This window comes from Eschrichtius robustus, chromosome 16 (assembly GCF_028021215.1).
Source record: "Eschrichtius robustus isolate mEscRob2 chromosome 16, mEscRob2.pri, whole genome shotgun sequence".
Taxonomy (NCBI): domain Eukaryota; kingdom Metazoa; phylum Chordata; class Mammalia; order Artiodactyla; family Eschrichtiidae; genus Eschrichtius; species Eschrichtius robustus.
In genome coordinates, this window is record NC_090839.1 from 76,958,604 (window position 1) to 76,971,477 (window position 12,874).

The 12,874-nt window shown below is 50.6% G+C and overlaps 2 protein-coding genes across 2 annotated transcripts; one reads left to right on the forward strand and one right to left on the reverse strand.

Annotated features, from left to right (window-relative positions):
- Window positions 1-1,775: 1,775 nt before the first annotated feature.
- MYL11 (myosin light chain 11) lies at window positions 1,776-3,981 on the forward strand. Its single transcript, XM_068566182.1, has 7 exons — window positions 1,776-1,821; window positions 2,457-2,552; window positions 2,805-2,880; window positions 3,081-3,185; window positions 3,294-3,372; window positions 3,659-3,707; window positions 3,799-3,981. The coding sequence occupies exons 1-7, from the start codon at window positions 1,819-1,821 to the stop codon at window positions 3,901-3,903; spliced, it is 513 nt and encodes a 170-aa protein (XP_068422283.1). The 5' UTR covers window positions 1,776-1,818; the 3' UTR covers window positions 3,904-3,981.
- Window positions 3,982-4,371: 390 nt separating this feature from the next.
- SEPTIN1 (septin 1) lies at window positions 4,372-7,801 on the reverse strand. Its single transcript, XM_068524787.1, has 11 exons — window positions 7,773-7,801; window positions 7,537-7,658; window positions 7,358-7,444; window positions 6,985-7,108; window positions 6,540-6,674; window positions 6,323-6,440; window positions 5,589-5,690; window positions 5,369-5,468; window positions 5,021-5,186; window positions 4,699-4,789; window positions 4,372-4,594 (listed from the first exon to the last, which is right to left on the reverse strand). Exons 1-11 carry the CDS (start codon window positions 7,799-7,801, stop codon window positions 4,508-4,510), a joined length of 1,161 nt encoding a protein of 386 aa, XP_068380888.1. The 3' UTR covers window positions 4,372-4,507.
- Window positions 7,802-12,874: the final 5,073 nt, after the last annotated feature.

The window sequence follows — 12,874 nt, forward strand, 5'->3', positions numbered from 1 at the left end:
AGCTGCTAAGTTTAGGGTGGCTCTGTCTCTCTTCTTAGAGACAACAGGTGCCTGGACCCCAGTGACCAGAAAAGCAAATGTCTTAGAGGCATTGGTATGAGGCTGGAGGAGGGGGAGGGGAGGAGGAGACTTCCTCAGGACATCAGGTCCTAGAGGGAACAGGAGGAGGAGGAGACACGGGTGTCCTTGCCAACCTTGGGCCTCCTGGGGCTTCCTCACCCACAATTTCCGCAGACCTCCACTGTACAGAATGGACTGGGGCACTGAGGCCCAGAGGGGTGGGAGAGCGTACCTCAAAGTCACACAGTCAGCCTAGGTGGTTCTTGCCCACGTTGGAGAGAGAAGCCATTGGCCATCCCAGCCACCAAAGAGGAGGTGACCAATTAGCTTCCCTCTTGGTGTCTTTGACTCCCCTCCTCTGAGTTCCAACTTTCACACCAGTATCCAAAAAAGTGATTATAGACTCACACTGGACCATGTCCTTCTCCTGTTTCAAACCCTTCCAAGGCTCCCAAGGTCTCAGCCCTCAGCATGGCGTTTGAAGACCCTCCAGTGTCTGATGTCCAGCCCCTTGTATCCTCTGCTCGAGCCCCATCCCAATTCTGGCGAACTGAACACTTCTGATCTTTCACTTCTCCAGGCCTTTGCCCATCTGTGCCCTCCACTTAGCATGGCTGTTCCTCCACTTTCACCTGACTCACTTCTACCAGCCTTCATAATGTCATTCCCATACTCCTAGATAGGGCTGCTATGCCCTCTACTTCTGTACTCCTGACTAGCTGGTTTGTCATTTTCTGCATTTACCCTGTCTCCACAGCTAGACTGTAAGTTCTACCAAGGCAGGGCCTGAATATTAATTATAATGATTATGGGAATTCCCTGGCAGTCCAGTGGTTAGCACTCCAGGTTTTCACTGCCGAGGGCCCGGATTCGATCCTTGGTCAGGGAACTAAGATCCCACAAGCCATGTGGCGCAGCCAAAAAATAAAAATAAAAATAATGATTATACTTCACTAACTGTTTCCAAATAGTGTTCACATCCAGAAGTTCTGTGGGATGGGAATTACGTCCCCATTTTATAGAGGGGGAAACCAAGGCCCAGGGAGTTGGAGCACAAAGCCCAAGGTCACAGAGCAGCCTCTCTGCTCCAGGCTGTCTAGTCTCTTCATACCTAGTGATTCCATGCCCCACATCTTTCCTCACAAAATCCCCCCTCTTCTTGAAGGGGATGTAGCAGACTTCCTGATCCTTCAACTTCCCCAGGCAGCTCTCTCCCACCTGTAACCTCTGTCACTACCCCCACATATACATACCCTTGACTGTGAACTCCACAGTGGGGGGACTGTGTTTGTCAAAGTGCACCTGCAAAGCATGCACCAGTGCCTGGCACACTGTAGGTACTCAATAAATTTACTGTGTTTAAATCTGGGCCCACCCCACACAGGGGTACAGGAGGCTGGTGCATCTCTTTCCTAGTCCTGTGTCTCAGCCTGGGCCCTCTCTGAACTCTGGCACATTCCAGCCTCCTTTGGGGAAAAAGAACATCCCTTCCTGCCCAGGTCCTAGTGAGACCTGCATCCCAAGACTCACTCCCTCCTCCCTCCCTCCTTGGGCTCCAGCTGCTGCCAGCCCAAGAAAGGAGAGGCCCTGAGCTGGGCTATTTTGGTATCTGGGGTGGGCACCCACAGGGCTAAGGTTACCCTGGTATGTTAATGACTCCCTGGGGCAGGACTATATAACTCCAGAGGGACCGCCCCAGGCTGACTCTCTGCTCCTTTCCAGCCAGAGCCACTGCCTGGCCCCCAGGAGACCTAAGACATGGTGAGTGAGAATCCCCCAGCCCCTGCCCAGATCCCTCAGACCTCAGGGCAGCCTCATCCTTTGAAAGAAAGTAGCTGGTTCCCAGTCTGGCAAGAGGAAAAAAGATGAATCTTCCCTTTCTTGATATCACTAATGGGGAATGTACAGAATGATGCCCTAAAGGATCCAACCAAGGATAATCTGCCTAGACACTCCACTCGCAGGAGCCCTGTCCCTCCCAAAGCATGCTCCATGCCGTCCTGCACTCCATCTTCCTAAAACCCCCAGGATCAGCCAGACAAGTGTTCCCACTCCCATTTTATAAATGAGAAAGTAGAGGTTCAGGTGAGTGAGTGATCAGGGTCACACAGCAAGTCTGGGACTCAGAGGAGGCAGGGTCAGGGCACTGAGAAGGGGAGGTACACTCCACTTGTTGGGTAGGATGGAAGGATGGGGACTTGAGGGCTACACAGAGGAATTTGGGGGTACAACTGCAGCAGGTCTCCTCAGCAAAGAGGTCATAAGGAAGGGGAAGCCTAGAGCCAGAAGAGTTGCTTTAGAAGAATGGACTCAAAGAAGCCTGAATCTAATCCATCGCCTCTAGAGAGGAGTAGGGATTGGTCCTTGAACCCCTCTGCCCAACCCTCATCCCTCAGGCACCCAAGAAGGCCAGGAGAAGGGCAGTGGCAGAGGGCGGAAGCTCCAATGTCTTCTCCATGTTCGATCAGACCCAGATCCAGGAGTTCAAGGAGGTAAGTGCGGGGAGAAGGGAGACTGAAGACTGACCAAAGGCTCCCCTTGCTGCCCCTCCCCCCACCCCTGCCTGGAATGTGCACCTGTTGGGGGGAGGGGGAGGGTTTAGAATTCCTTGTTCTCCTCCCTGCTTGGAGTGTAAGAGGACAGCTGGCTGGGGGCCAGAATCTCAGAATCTGATCTGCCTGGAGTAAGGATGCTGAAGCCTGGCCATGGGGGACCTAACCTCTCCCTACGTTGGCCCTCCACAGGCCTTCACAGTAATTGACCAGAATCGTGATGGCATTATTGACAAGGACGACCTGCGGGAAACCTTCGCAGCCATGGGTGAGCCTACTTCACCTGTAAAGATTCAAGGCTGCAGAGTCCTGGGAATTCAGCAGCCTTAGGTTCCAGCCCTGCCAGGTCCACCCTGGGCCTCAGTCTACCCAGATAAAAAATGGATGGGATGATGTGAATTTATGGGAAGCGTTATTCCCTGGCCCCTAGACCCCACTCCACTCCATGCTTCCCCCACCCTGTTCCAGGGCGTCTCAATGTGAAGAATGAGGAGCTAGATGACATGATGAAGGAAGCCAGCGGGCCCATCAACTTCACTGTCTTCCTGACCATGTTTGGGGAGAAGCTCAAAGGTGAATGAAGTGTCCTGGGTCCAAACCCCCAGATGCCTCTCCCCAGACCTTTCAGGGACTGACCCTTTAGCAACCCTTCAGCTTCATGTGCCCTCTGACCACCCCCAGGTGCCGACCCTGAGGATGTGATCACTGGAGCCTTCAAGGTCCTGGACCCTGAGGGGAAGGGCACCATCAAGAAGCAGTTGTAAGTGACACCCTCCAGCTGCTCCCACACAGAAAGCCTCCGTAAATTCCTACCAAGAGTTAGGCACTGCCAGAGATAAGGGAAAAATTAGAACTGTGGTGATGGGATTAAATTTTCACAGCACACAGCGGGAAGGGCAAAAGGGGGGAGGCCAGAGTGTTTGGGAGACCAATGAGGAATCCAGAGTAACCCCGGTTTTCAAGGCGAGACTGGGAATGGCAACGGGGATGAGGTGGGAGGGACTGGAGAGGAATCACGAAGCCCAATCTCTGTCACCTCTCTCCAGCCTGGAGGAGCTGCTTACCACGCAGTGTGACCGCTTCTCCCGGGAAGAGGTGAGTGGGGAAAGGGCCTAGGGGAAGCGGAGGGATGGGGGAAGGGGAACGTAAGGAACCGGTTGGAGATACCCCTGCGTTTTTTCCCCAGATCACAAATATGTGGGCGGCCTTCCCCCCCGACGTGGGCGGCAACGTAGACTACAAGAACATAAGCTACATCATCACGCATGGCGACGCCAAGGACCAGGAGTAGCGGACCCTCTTAGGCCTCTGCTGGGCAACGCCTTCCTGCCAGTGCGACCACCCCACCTCGACTCCTAATAAATTGAACTGGTCTCGTTTCTTATCCGCGACGGCTTCAGTGCGTTTGTGTGAACAGGGCTCAGGCGGGAGGCTGCGCTGAAACACCGGCTGGCACGAAACGAGTGCCCAGCAAATGAATGAATAAATAGTGGCCCGGAGGCCTGGGTGGAACGGTTCCACCCGCTACGCCCGCCGCTTATTCCCGCTGGGAGAGAGAAGACTTGCGTGGCCTCAGGGAAACTCAGTTTTTATTGAAGTCGCAGTTTGGGTGAAGTGGGGCGGGGCTGGGAGAGTTAGGGGATGGGAGGGAAGCGCTGGCTCGCTATGTGGGCCGAGGCGGACTGGGGCGGAGCCAAGGCGGGGTCGGGGCGGAGCCAAAGGCGGGGCTACACACTCCAGGATTGGGAGAACCTGCTAGCCCACTAACCCCTTGCAAGGGCGGGCCTTACATGTTTGGGCTCCGGGATTAAGCGCCGGGCAACCTGGGGCTCGAGGATTGGACAAGATACGAACTGAAGGCGGAGGCGTGGTAAAGTAGGGTCCGGGCGGGGGTCTCAGAGAGCGTCCGACTGCTCGCCCTGAGCCTGGCTCTGCTGCATCTGGGCCTGCATCTTCTCCAGCATCTCTTGCATGCGGCGCAGCTGTGCGGGGCAAGATTGCAGGCGGTGGGACTGGGCAAGGCCAGAAAGGGACTTCGAAGAGGATTTGGGGCCTTGATCTGGGGGAAAGCGAGGTGCTTGCTCACCTCTTCGTCTTTCTCGCGGATCAGCTTCTCCGTGTCGGCCAGAGGCAGCATGGGCAGCGGGATCTCTGTGGCGCTCTGGCGGGAGAGCTTACTAGCGGGTGGGGGAAAGGGACAGGGATCAAAGTCGAGAACCGTGGTTGTGAGTCACTGCCGCGAGGCAGGGCCTGGGGTTTGGCGGGACCATGTCCTTCAGGTTAGGGCCATAAGCAAAGTGGGTGGGGAAAGAAAGGCTCCGGGAGAGGAGTCTAGAAGGTGAAGGCGGGGGTCATGGATGGTGAGCGCGGAGCCTTGGAAGCACCTAGGAGTCAGCTCTGGCTCTCACCTACGGCTGGCTCGATCACGCGCCCCAGGCCGGGCCAGGCTCTGTAGGCAGCGCGCCCGGTAGCCCTCGTAGAGCAGATCATGTGTCACCTCCTTCAGGTCCTGCAGGTGTGTCTGCACTAGCATCCGTCGCAGGTTCAGGAAATCGCAGTGATGTGGGTTCTCCACTGGGGGGCGGACCGGCGAGAGTCGGGGAGCTTGGGTCGGGTCTGCTGCCCAAGGACCCCTCTTTTGACTTTTAGGACCCCCGGGACCAGAACTCTCCCCAACTTCACCTGTTGGGTGCGGTTGACTCGGAGGCATCCTGGGCTCCCTGCTGGCCTCAGAATGCGTTCCTGGCCTTACTCACCCTCCACGGTGCCCCAGGAGTAGCGGCGTCCCCTCACCGGTCGGGTCCCGCCGTCCCTCACTACTTCGCAGGAACCGACGACGGCGAAAGGGATGCTTTCCTAGAGGGCAGGAGTCAGCGATCACCGTTGGCCCCCTTTGGGCAGAAACCTCTTTCTCAGCTCCCACCTCCACATCCGCCTCCCCTGGCTTCTCTGCCCCTTCCTCCTTTGCCTCTGCACCTTCATCTCCGCATCCTGCCTCTTGAAGTCTTCATCCTCATCAGAGTCACAATCGGGGAACTGGTAGATATTGATCTCCTCCTCCTGCAACTGTTCCCGGATCTTGGAGGAGACAGATGCAGAGACGGTGAGAAACACAGAGACTGTGAACCACAGACATTGCATGACCAGAGACAGTGAGATATAGATACAGACACGGGGTGGAAGAGACAGAGAGGAAGACGTGAAAGACAGAGATGGTGAAAGATGGACATACGGGATGACTGAAAACGAAATCTCAAACGAGAGACAGAGACGTAGATGGTGAAAAACTGAGACAGTTACCCTAATGGGAAGTTTTGAAGATGAGCAGACACCAAAAGACCAGGAGAGAGAGGCATAAGCGGAAACAGTGGGAAAGGGCTCTGAAGACACAGGGGGGTGGGAAGGTGGGGGGGGGGGGCAGTCAGCATCCTGGGGCCAGAAGGATAACCTTGGTCATTATGTCTACACCCCTGGCCTCAGACAGGCCTTAGGCAAGCATCCAGCCCAGGGATTCTATTCCGAACCTCCAGAGACATGGCTTCCTTAGGCAGCTTATGACCCACCTTCCTCAGAAACTTTCTTCCACAGTCTAGCCTGACACATCACGCTCCAAAAGGGCTACCCCAAGATCAAAGAAGTCAAAGCTGAGTTCGATTTTGATCATGACTTTTGGCTTCATGTGAGGTCAAATGTCAGAGGCCACCACACACCTTCTGCTTGAGGGCCTGTGTTTCCTTAGGCATCAGGGCATCTGCTTTGCCAATGACTGGGATAATGTTGACCTTCTCATGCACCGCCCGGAGGAAGGCCACATCTAGGGGCCGGAGCCTGCACCCAGGGATTGGTCAGGGCTCAGTTTCAGGGCACAGAGACACTCCCCCTCCGGCCCTCCCCAAATGTCCCAACTCCCCAGGGTGCCCCTCGGACCCCCGGCCAAAGGGTGAGATGAAGTAGAGGCAGCAGTGGACACGGGAATCCTGGATGTTCTTCCTGTTCAGGCCACTCTCATCCCGAAGATACTGCTCAAATTGCTCCTCAATGAAGCGCACCACGGGCAGCCAGCTGGGGTGTGGGGAGAGAGCGGAAAGTCAGAGAACAGGGACCACAGCACAGGGAAGGGGACAAGGCTAGCCAGGACCGTGGGTGTGGGAAGTAGTTTCTTTGGCTCCAACCAAAGACATCAGAGGAAACTGGCAGGTGAGATGTTGGGAAGCACAGGGCACTTTGGGCCACAAGGCCACCAGAAACAGGCCCCACCTTTGGCGGGGGGTGGGGGGTAGGGCAGGGCAGACCAGCCCTGAATCTGACCACTCAGTCTCCACAGAGTAGCCACATTGGGAAGCTGAGCCCCAGGTCCTCCCCCATTCCTCACCAGTCTGAACAGTCCACTGAGTCCCCAAAGCCAGGTGTGTCCACCAGGGTCAGCTTCACCTTAATACCCCCCTCCTCGATCTCCACGCCCCGGCGCTCGATGGTCAGTGTTTGTGTCAAGCGAGCTATGAGGATGGGGAGAGGTCAGGGAGCTGGGTAGGGGCCTGAGGCAGGACTAATTTCCTTTCTCAGACTCACAGTTGCCTCCACCCATTTTTCAGGGGAGGAGAGTGAGTCTCGGAGAAAAGCAGTGAGCCGCCTGAGTCCCCCAGAACGTCATGGGAAACCCAGAGGGAAAGGAAGAGAGTGCAGTCTAGGGACATGAGAGGAGGGGGTCAGAGTGCCTGGAGAGCACGGTGGGGAGGGGGTCTTACCCCTGGCCTCTGGGACTTGCCGATCCTCATAGAGGTTGGTGAGAAATAGGCTGTTGATGAGGGTAGATTTTCCCAGGCCTGACTCCCCTGTAGACAAGACAGGCCCAACTGGTCAGGTGAGAGAACAGCCAAGGTCTCTTGAGGACCCCTTGCCAGGCCCCTCTCCAAAACCCCCAGACCTGCCACCATGAGTGTGAAGTCAAACCCCTTCTTGACGGACTTGCGATGCAGCTGGTTGGGGAGGGCGGCGAAACCCACATACTCCTTGTCCTGTTGGCAGGGGATGGACAATACGAGGCTGCTGGGGGCAGCAGGCAGGGCCCTCAGGATAACCTGATCTCAGCGGCTAGGAGAAGTCAGCCTATTGTGGGTTGACCTGGCTAGCCTGGGGGTTGGGGACTGGGGGCAGAGATACCTGGATTCCTGGGCATAAAGACTCACCATGGCCCCGATAGCTGTCGCTGCACCTGCTGTCTCTCCCCACTTCCTCTGGTGGGGCAGGAAGTTGAGGGTGGCAAACAAGGGGGCGGGCAATGTAGGAAGCTGAGATGCTCAAATTGGCCCAGAGAGGTGGGAAAAGCCGAGACCAAGAACAGCGGTGATCCTGAATTCATGGATACCTTTGCCCATAACCCCAATAGGAAGTTTCAACCCCTCTGTTCTCTGTACACCTTTATTCCAAGCCCCACTGTAACCCCATCACCCTGGTGGGAGGTAGGGTGTAAGCAGAGAGGAAGGAAGTGGGTTGGTCTCTCTAGCAAGTGAGATGAAGGCTTTGACAGAGGTGGTTAAAAAAAAAAGTTCCAAGGAGTGGACCAAAAGCCATAACAAAGATTGAGGGTGGGAGGGGCCATCAATTTTCCTCGCCAGCTCATACACTGGATTCTTAAAAGGACTTCAGGTTTTGGACGCCACAGCCAGAGAGACTGTCCTTCAGAATCCTGGCCAAGGCACTCCCCTGCTTGAAACCCTTCATGGGCTTCCCAGTGATCTCAGAATCAAGTCTGAGTCCTGACTTGGCAGCCAAAGCCTCCTCCATCTGACCTCATCACCCCATCTTTCACTCACCCTTACTGAGTGCCCATATCCTAGCCTCTGTGTATATTGAACTTTACCTTCTTCTGCACCAGGTGAACTCCTCTTTACCCTTCTAGGGTTTGATTCAAAGGGCTCTTCCTCCTCTATGAAACCTTCCCCACCCACCCCAGGCAGAGTCATTTTCCATCCTCTGGACTCCCCAGCACCTTTCACAGGCCCCTCCAATGCCCACCTTTGCTTATCTGGCTGTCTCTTCTACTCCCGGCTGAATTTTCTGAGGACAGGGACCATGTCTTCCTAATTTCTATATCCCTGGTGTCTTGCACAGGGCCTGGAACAAAGAAGGCGCCAATAAATAATATACTAGATAAATGAATCCATGAAAGAGTGAGTGATTGAAGTTAGTCCAGGACAAAGTCTGGCAGGCTGCAGAACTTGTAAAAGGAGCTTGGCTTTGGAGTCAGAAAGAACTTCCCAAACCTCAGCTCTCCCACTTACTGTGTGACCTTGGGCAAGTCATTTGCCCTTTCTGAACTCTCTCTATATATACACACACACACACATACCCTAGCTTTAGCATTTATGAACTGAGTGACCTCTCTGAACCTTTAAAGCGAGTCCACTTAGTATGACCTATAAGGCCTTGCTCAATCTGGATCCTGCCTATTGCTCCAACCCCATTTTCTTTCTCTATTCTTCATGGTTCTATTTATTATTTCCCATTTAGCCCCTGTTATGGACTGAATTGTGTCCCCCTACTCCCCACTTCATGTGTTGGAGCCCTAACCCCCAACGTGACTATATTTGGAGGTAAGACCTTTAAGGAGGAAATTAAGGTTAAATGAGGTCAGAAGGGTGGGGCCCTGATTCTATAGGTCTGGTGTCCTTATAAGAAGGGACACCAGCAATCTCTCTCTGCGCACGCACAAAGGAAAGGCCATGTGAGGACAGAGTGAGAAGGTGGCTGTCTGCAACCCAAGAAAAGAGGCCACACCAGAAACCAACACTGCTGGCATTTTGATCTTGGACTTCCAGTCTCCAGAACTATGAGAAAATAAACATCTGTTGATTAAGACTCCTAGTCTGCGGTGCTCTGTTATACCACCTCATAGCTCACTCATTTCCTCTCCTCAGCCTAAGGCAACCACTCTAATGTGCTTAATGTGTAATTTTTTAGTTTGTACACATTTTGAAAAATGTGCAGTGCATAGTACATGTTTACACAAATAGCTATATATGTATATATTAATATGTATTTCTGTTTGTTAATTTTTTTCAATCAGCACTATCTTTTAAGATCCATCCATGCTACCACCTTTTCCTTACTTCAACCTCATTTCTAGTACTGCTCCCTTCATGTAACCTTGGAAAAATCACTTCTCTGGGCCTTACTTTCCTCATCTACCATATGGGATTGGATGCTCCCACCACACTGAATTCACAGAAGTTGTTCAAGTTTCATGATTATAAAGACATATAATAATTAAGAGCCGTGTGACCTTGGGCATCTTTAACCTTTCAGTGACTTCGTTTCTGTATCTGTTAAATAATGCCATTAATAATTTCACTTCATAGGGGCATGATGAGGATTACATATCTAACACATATAAAGTTCTTAGCAGTGCCTGGCATAAAAGATGCGCTCACACATAACGCTAGTTATTGCTATTACATGAGCTGATGGGTGCAACAGTGCCACTAGCTCCAATCTAGCGACTGCTCTTCTGGATTAGTTGCTGAGAATCCAGACAGCGTGAATCAGCCAGGGTTGCCGCCCTCTGGGGAGACGGAGACAGCCACAAGCAAGTGTGACACACAGCACTGGTGCTAAAAATGTAGTGTAATAAGGAGATAAACAGAGTACTTTGAGAAGCCAAGGGAAGGGATAATTATACCCTTCCCCCTGCACCACAACCCTTCCCCCTGCATTTCTCACCAGGCTGAGCAGCCCTACCATCCTAGTTAAAACTCTGAACTCCTTCCTTTGCTCTCCACAAGTATATCCAATTGGTTTCCAAGTCCTTTCTATCGATGAGAAAAATTGGCCCCTCCTCTCTACACCCTTCACTGTCTTGCCCCTGCCCTGGGTTCAGACTCTAATCAGCTCTTCCCTGAATTATTCAATAATATTTAAGAAAATAACATGCACACACCTGTCAGAATGGCTATCATCAAAAAGACCACAAATAACAAATGTTGGCAAGATGTGGAGAAAAGGGAACCCCTGTACACTGTTGGTGGGAATGTAAATTGGTGTAGCCAATGTGGAAAACAGTATGGAGGTTCTGCAAACAACTAAAAATAGAACTACCATATGATCCAGCAATAGCACTCCTGGGTATATATCTGAAGAAAACGAAAACACTAATTCAAAAAGATACGTGCACCCCAATGTTCATAGCAGCAGTGTTTACAATAGCCAAGATATGGAAGCAACCTAAGTGTCCATCAACAGATGAATGGATAAAGAAGATGTGGTACTATATATACATATATAAAATATATATACATATATATATACATACACAAACACACACACACGCAATGGAATACTACCTACTCAGCCATAAAAATGAATGAAATTTTGCCATTTGCAACAATATGGATGAACTTGGAGGGTATTATGTTTAGTGAAATAAGTCAGACAAAGACAAATACTATATATTATCGCTTATATATGGAATATAAAAAATAAAAAATAACTATCAAATACAACAAAACAAAAACAGACTCACACATCTAGAGAATAAACTAGTGGGGAGAGAGAAAGGAGAAGGGCAAGATAGGGCTGAGAGATTAAGAGGTACAAACTAAAATAAGCTACAAGGATATATTGTACAGCACAGGAAATACAGCCAATTTATAATAACTATAAATGCAGTATAATCTTTAAAAATTGTGAATCACTGGGACTTCCCTGGTGGTCCAGTGGTAAAGAATCCGCCTTCCAATGCAGGGGACGTGGGTTTGATCCCTGTTTGGGGAGCTAAGATCCCACATGCCTCGGGGGAACTAAGCCCACGCGCCACAACTTTTGAGCCCACGTGCCGCAAACTACAGAGCCCACGTACTCTGGAGCCTGCGCGCCATAACTAGAGAGAGAAAACCTGCACGCCACAACTAGAGAGAAGCCTAAGTGCCACAAAGAAGAGACCGCACGCCGCAATGAAAGATCCCACATGTCTCAACAAAGATCCCATGTGCCGCAACTAAGACCCAACGCAGCCAAAAAGATAAGGAAAATAAATAAAATAAATATTTACAAAAAAAATTGTGAATCACTATGTTGTACACCTGAAACTTACATAATATTGTAAATCAACTATACCTCAATAAAAAAAAGAAAAAAAGAAAAAATGGCATTTATATTCATTTATTTACTGTATAACCAATACATATTCTCATGGAAAAATTAGCAAATGCAAATGGTTAGAAAAATTTACATCTAATATCATTCCATGATATATCCTCATTTTGATTTTCATCCTTCTAGATTTTCTCATATGCCTATACATATGAATAAATATACATTCACAAAACTAGGATAACATAATTTTGGAAACCTGTTTTTGTCACTTCATATGTTATGTCTATGATCATAAATACACATCTACATTATCATTTTTCTAGATGCTTAGTATTCAGGCTGATTCCCATTCTTCCCTGTGATAAACAACGCTGAGCTGGGATGACTGTGTTTATGGTGCTATCATTGTGCACTTGTCCAACCATTTCCTCGGGCCTCATTTCTATAAGGGGAGTTACTGAGTCAAAGGAAGTCACATATTTAAGGCATTTGTGCATACTAATAAATGCCCTCAGAAAAGGCTCTTGGCTTGGTTAAGTGCAGAGATGATATGAATTAGCAGTGACACAATATTCTATTTACATGCTTATTAACTCCAACAAATTATGCCCAATCATTCCTGTGATAAGGTTTGGGGCCTGTTTGTAGAAAGGAAGATCCCACCTTGAGTTCCCTATGGGGCAGTGAATGGTAGACAGCAGTCTTTCCATTTAATAATCATCTGGATTAGTTCTTTTTCATCTCTCCATCATATCTTCATAGCTACCTATGGCCCTACCAGACGTCCCTGGAAGGGTTTCTGTGTCTTTAGACCTGAGTTCAGGTTCAGACCCAATAACTCCAGGCTTTGTCTTCTCAAAGTCAGAGCTAGCTCTCCAAGTGAGTATGGCATGTGGGCTGGCCAGCCTTTGGGGGTTTCCTCCAAGAGGGGCTGGCTCTTTGCCATTTTGGTACCCTCTTACCTCTGTTTCCCAGCACATGTGCCTGGCACACATTGGACCCCCGGGAAATGTTCATGGAACAGATGATTAACTTACCATCTCATCTGCAGCTTCCACTACTTTCCTATTATGTAAACTTTTGACACATTAAAACAGAACTATTATCTATCTTCCTCTTTGAGGATAGATATTAATCATCTTTGGATCCCAAGCTTCTAGCACATAGTAGGT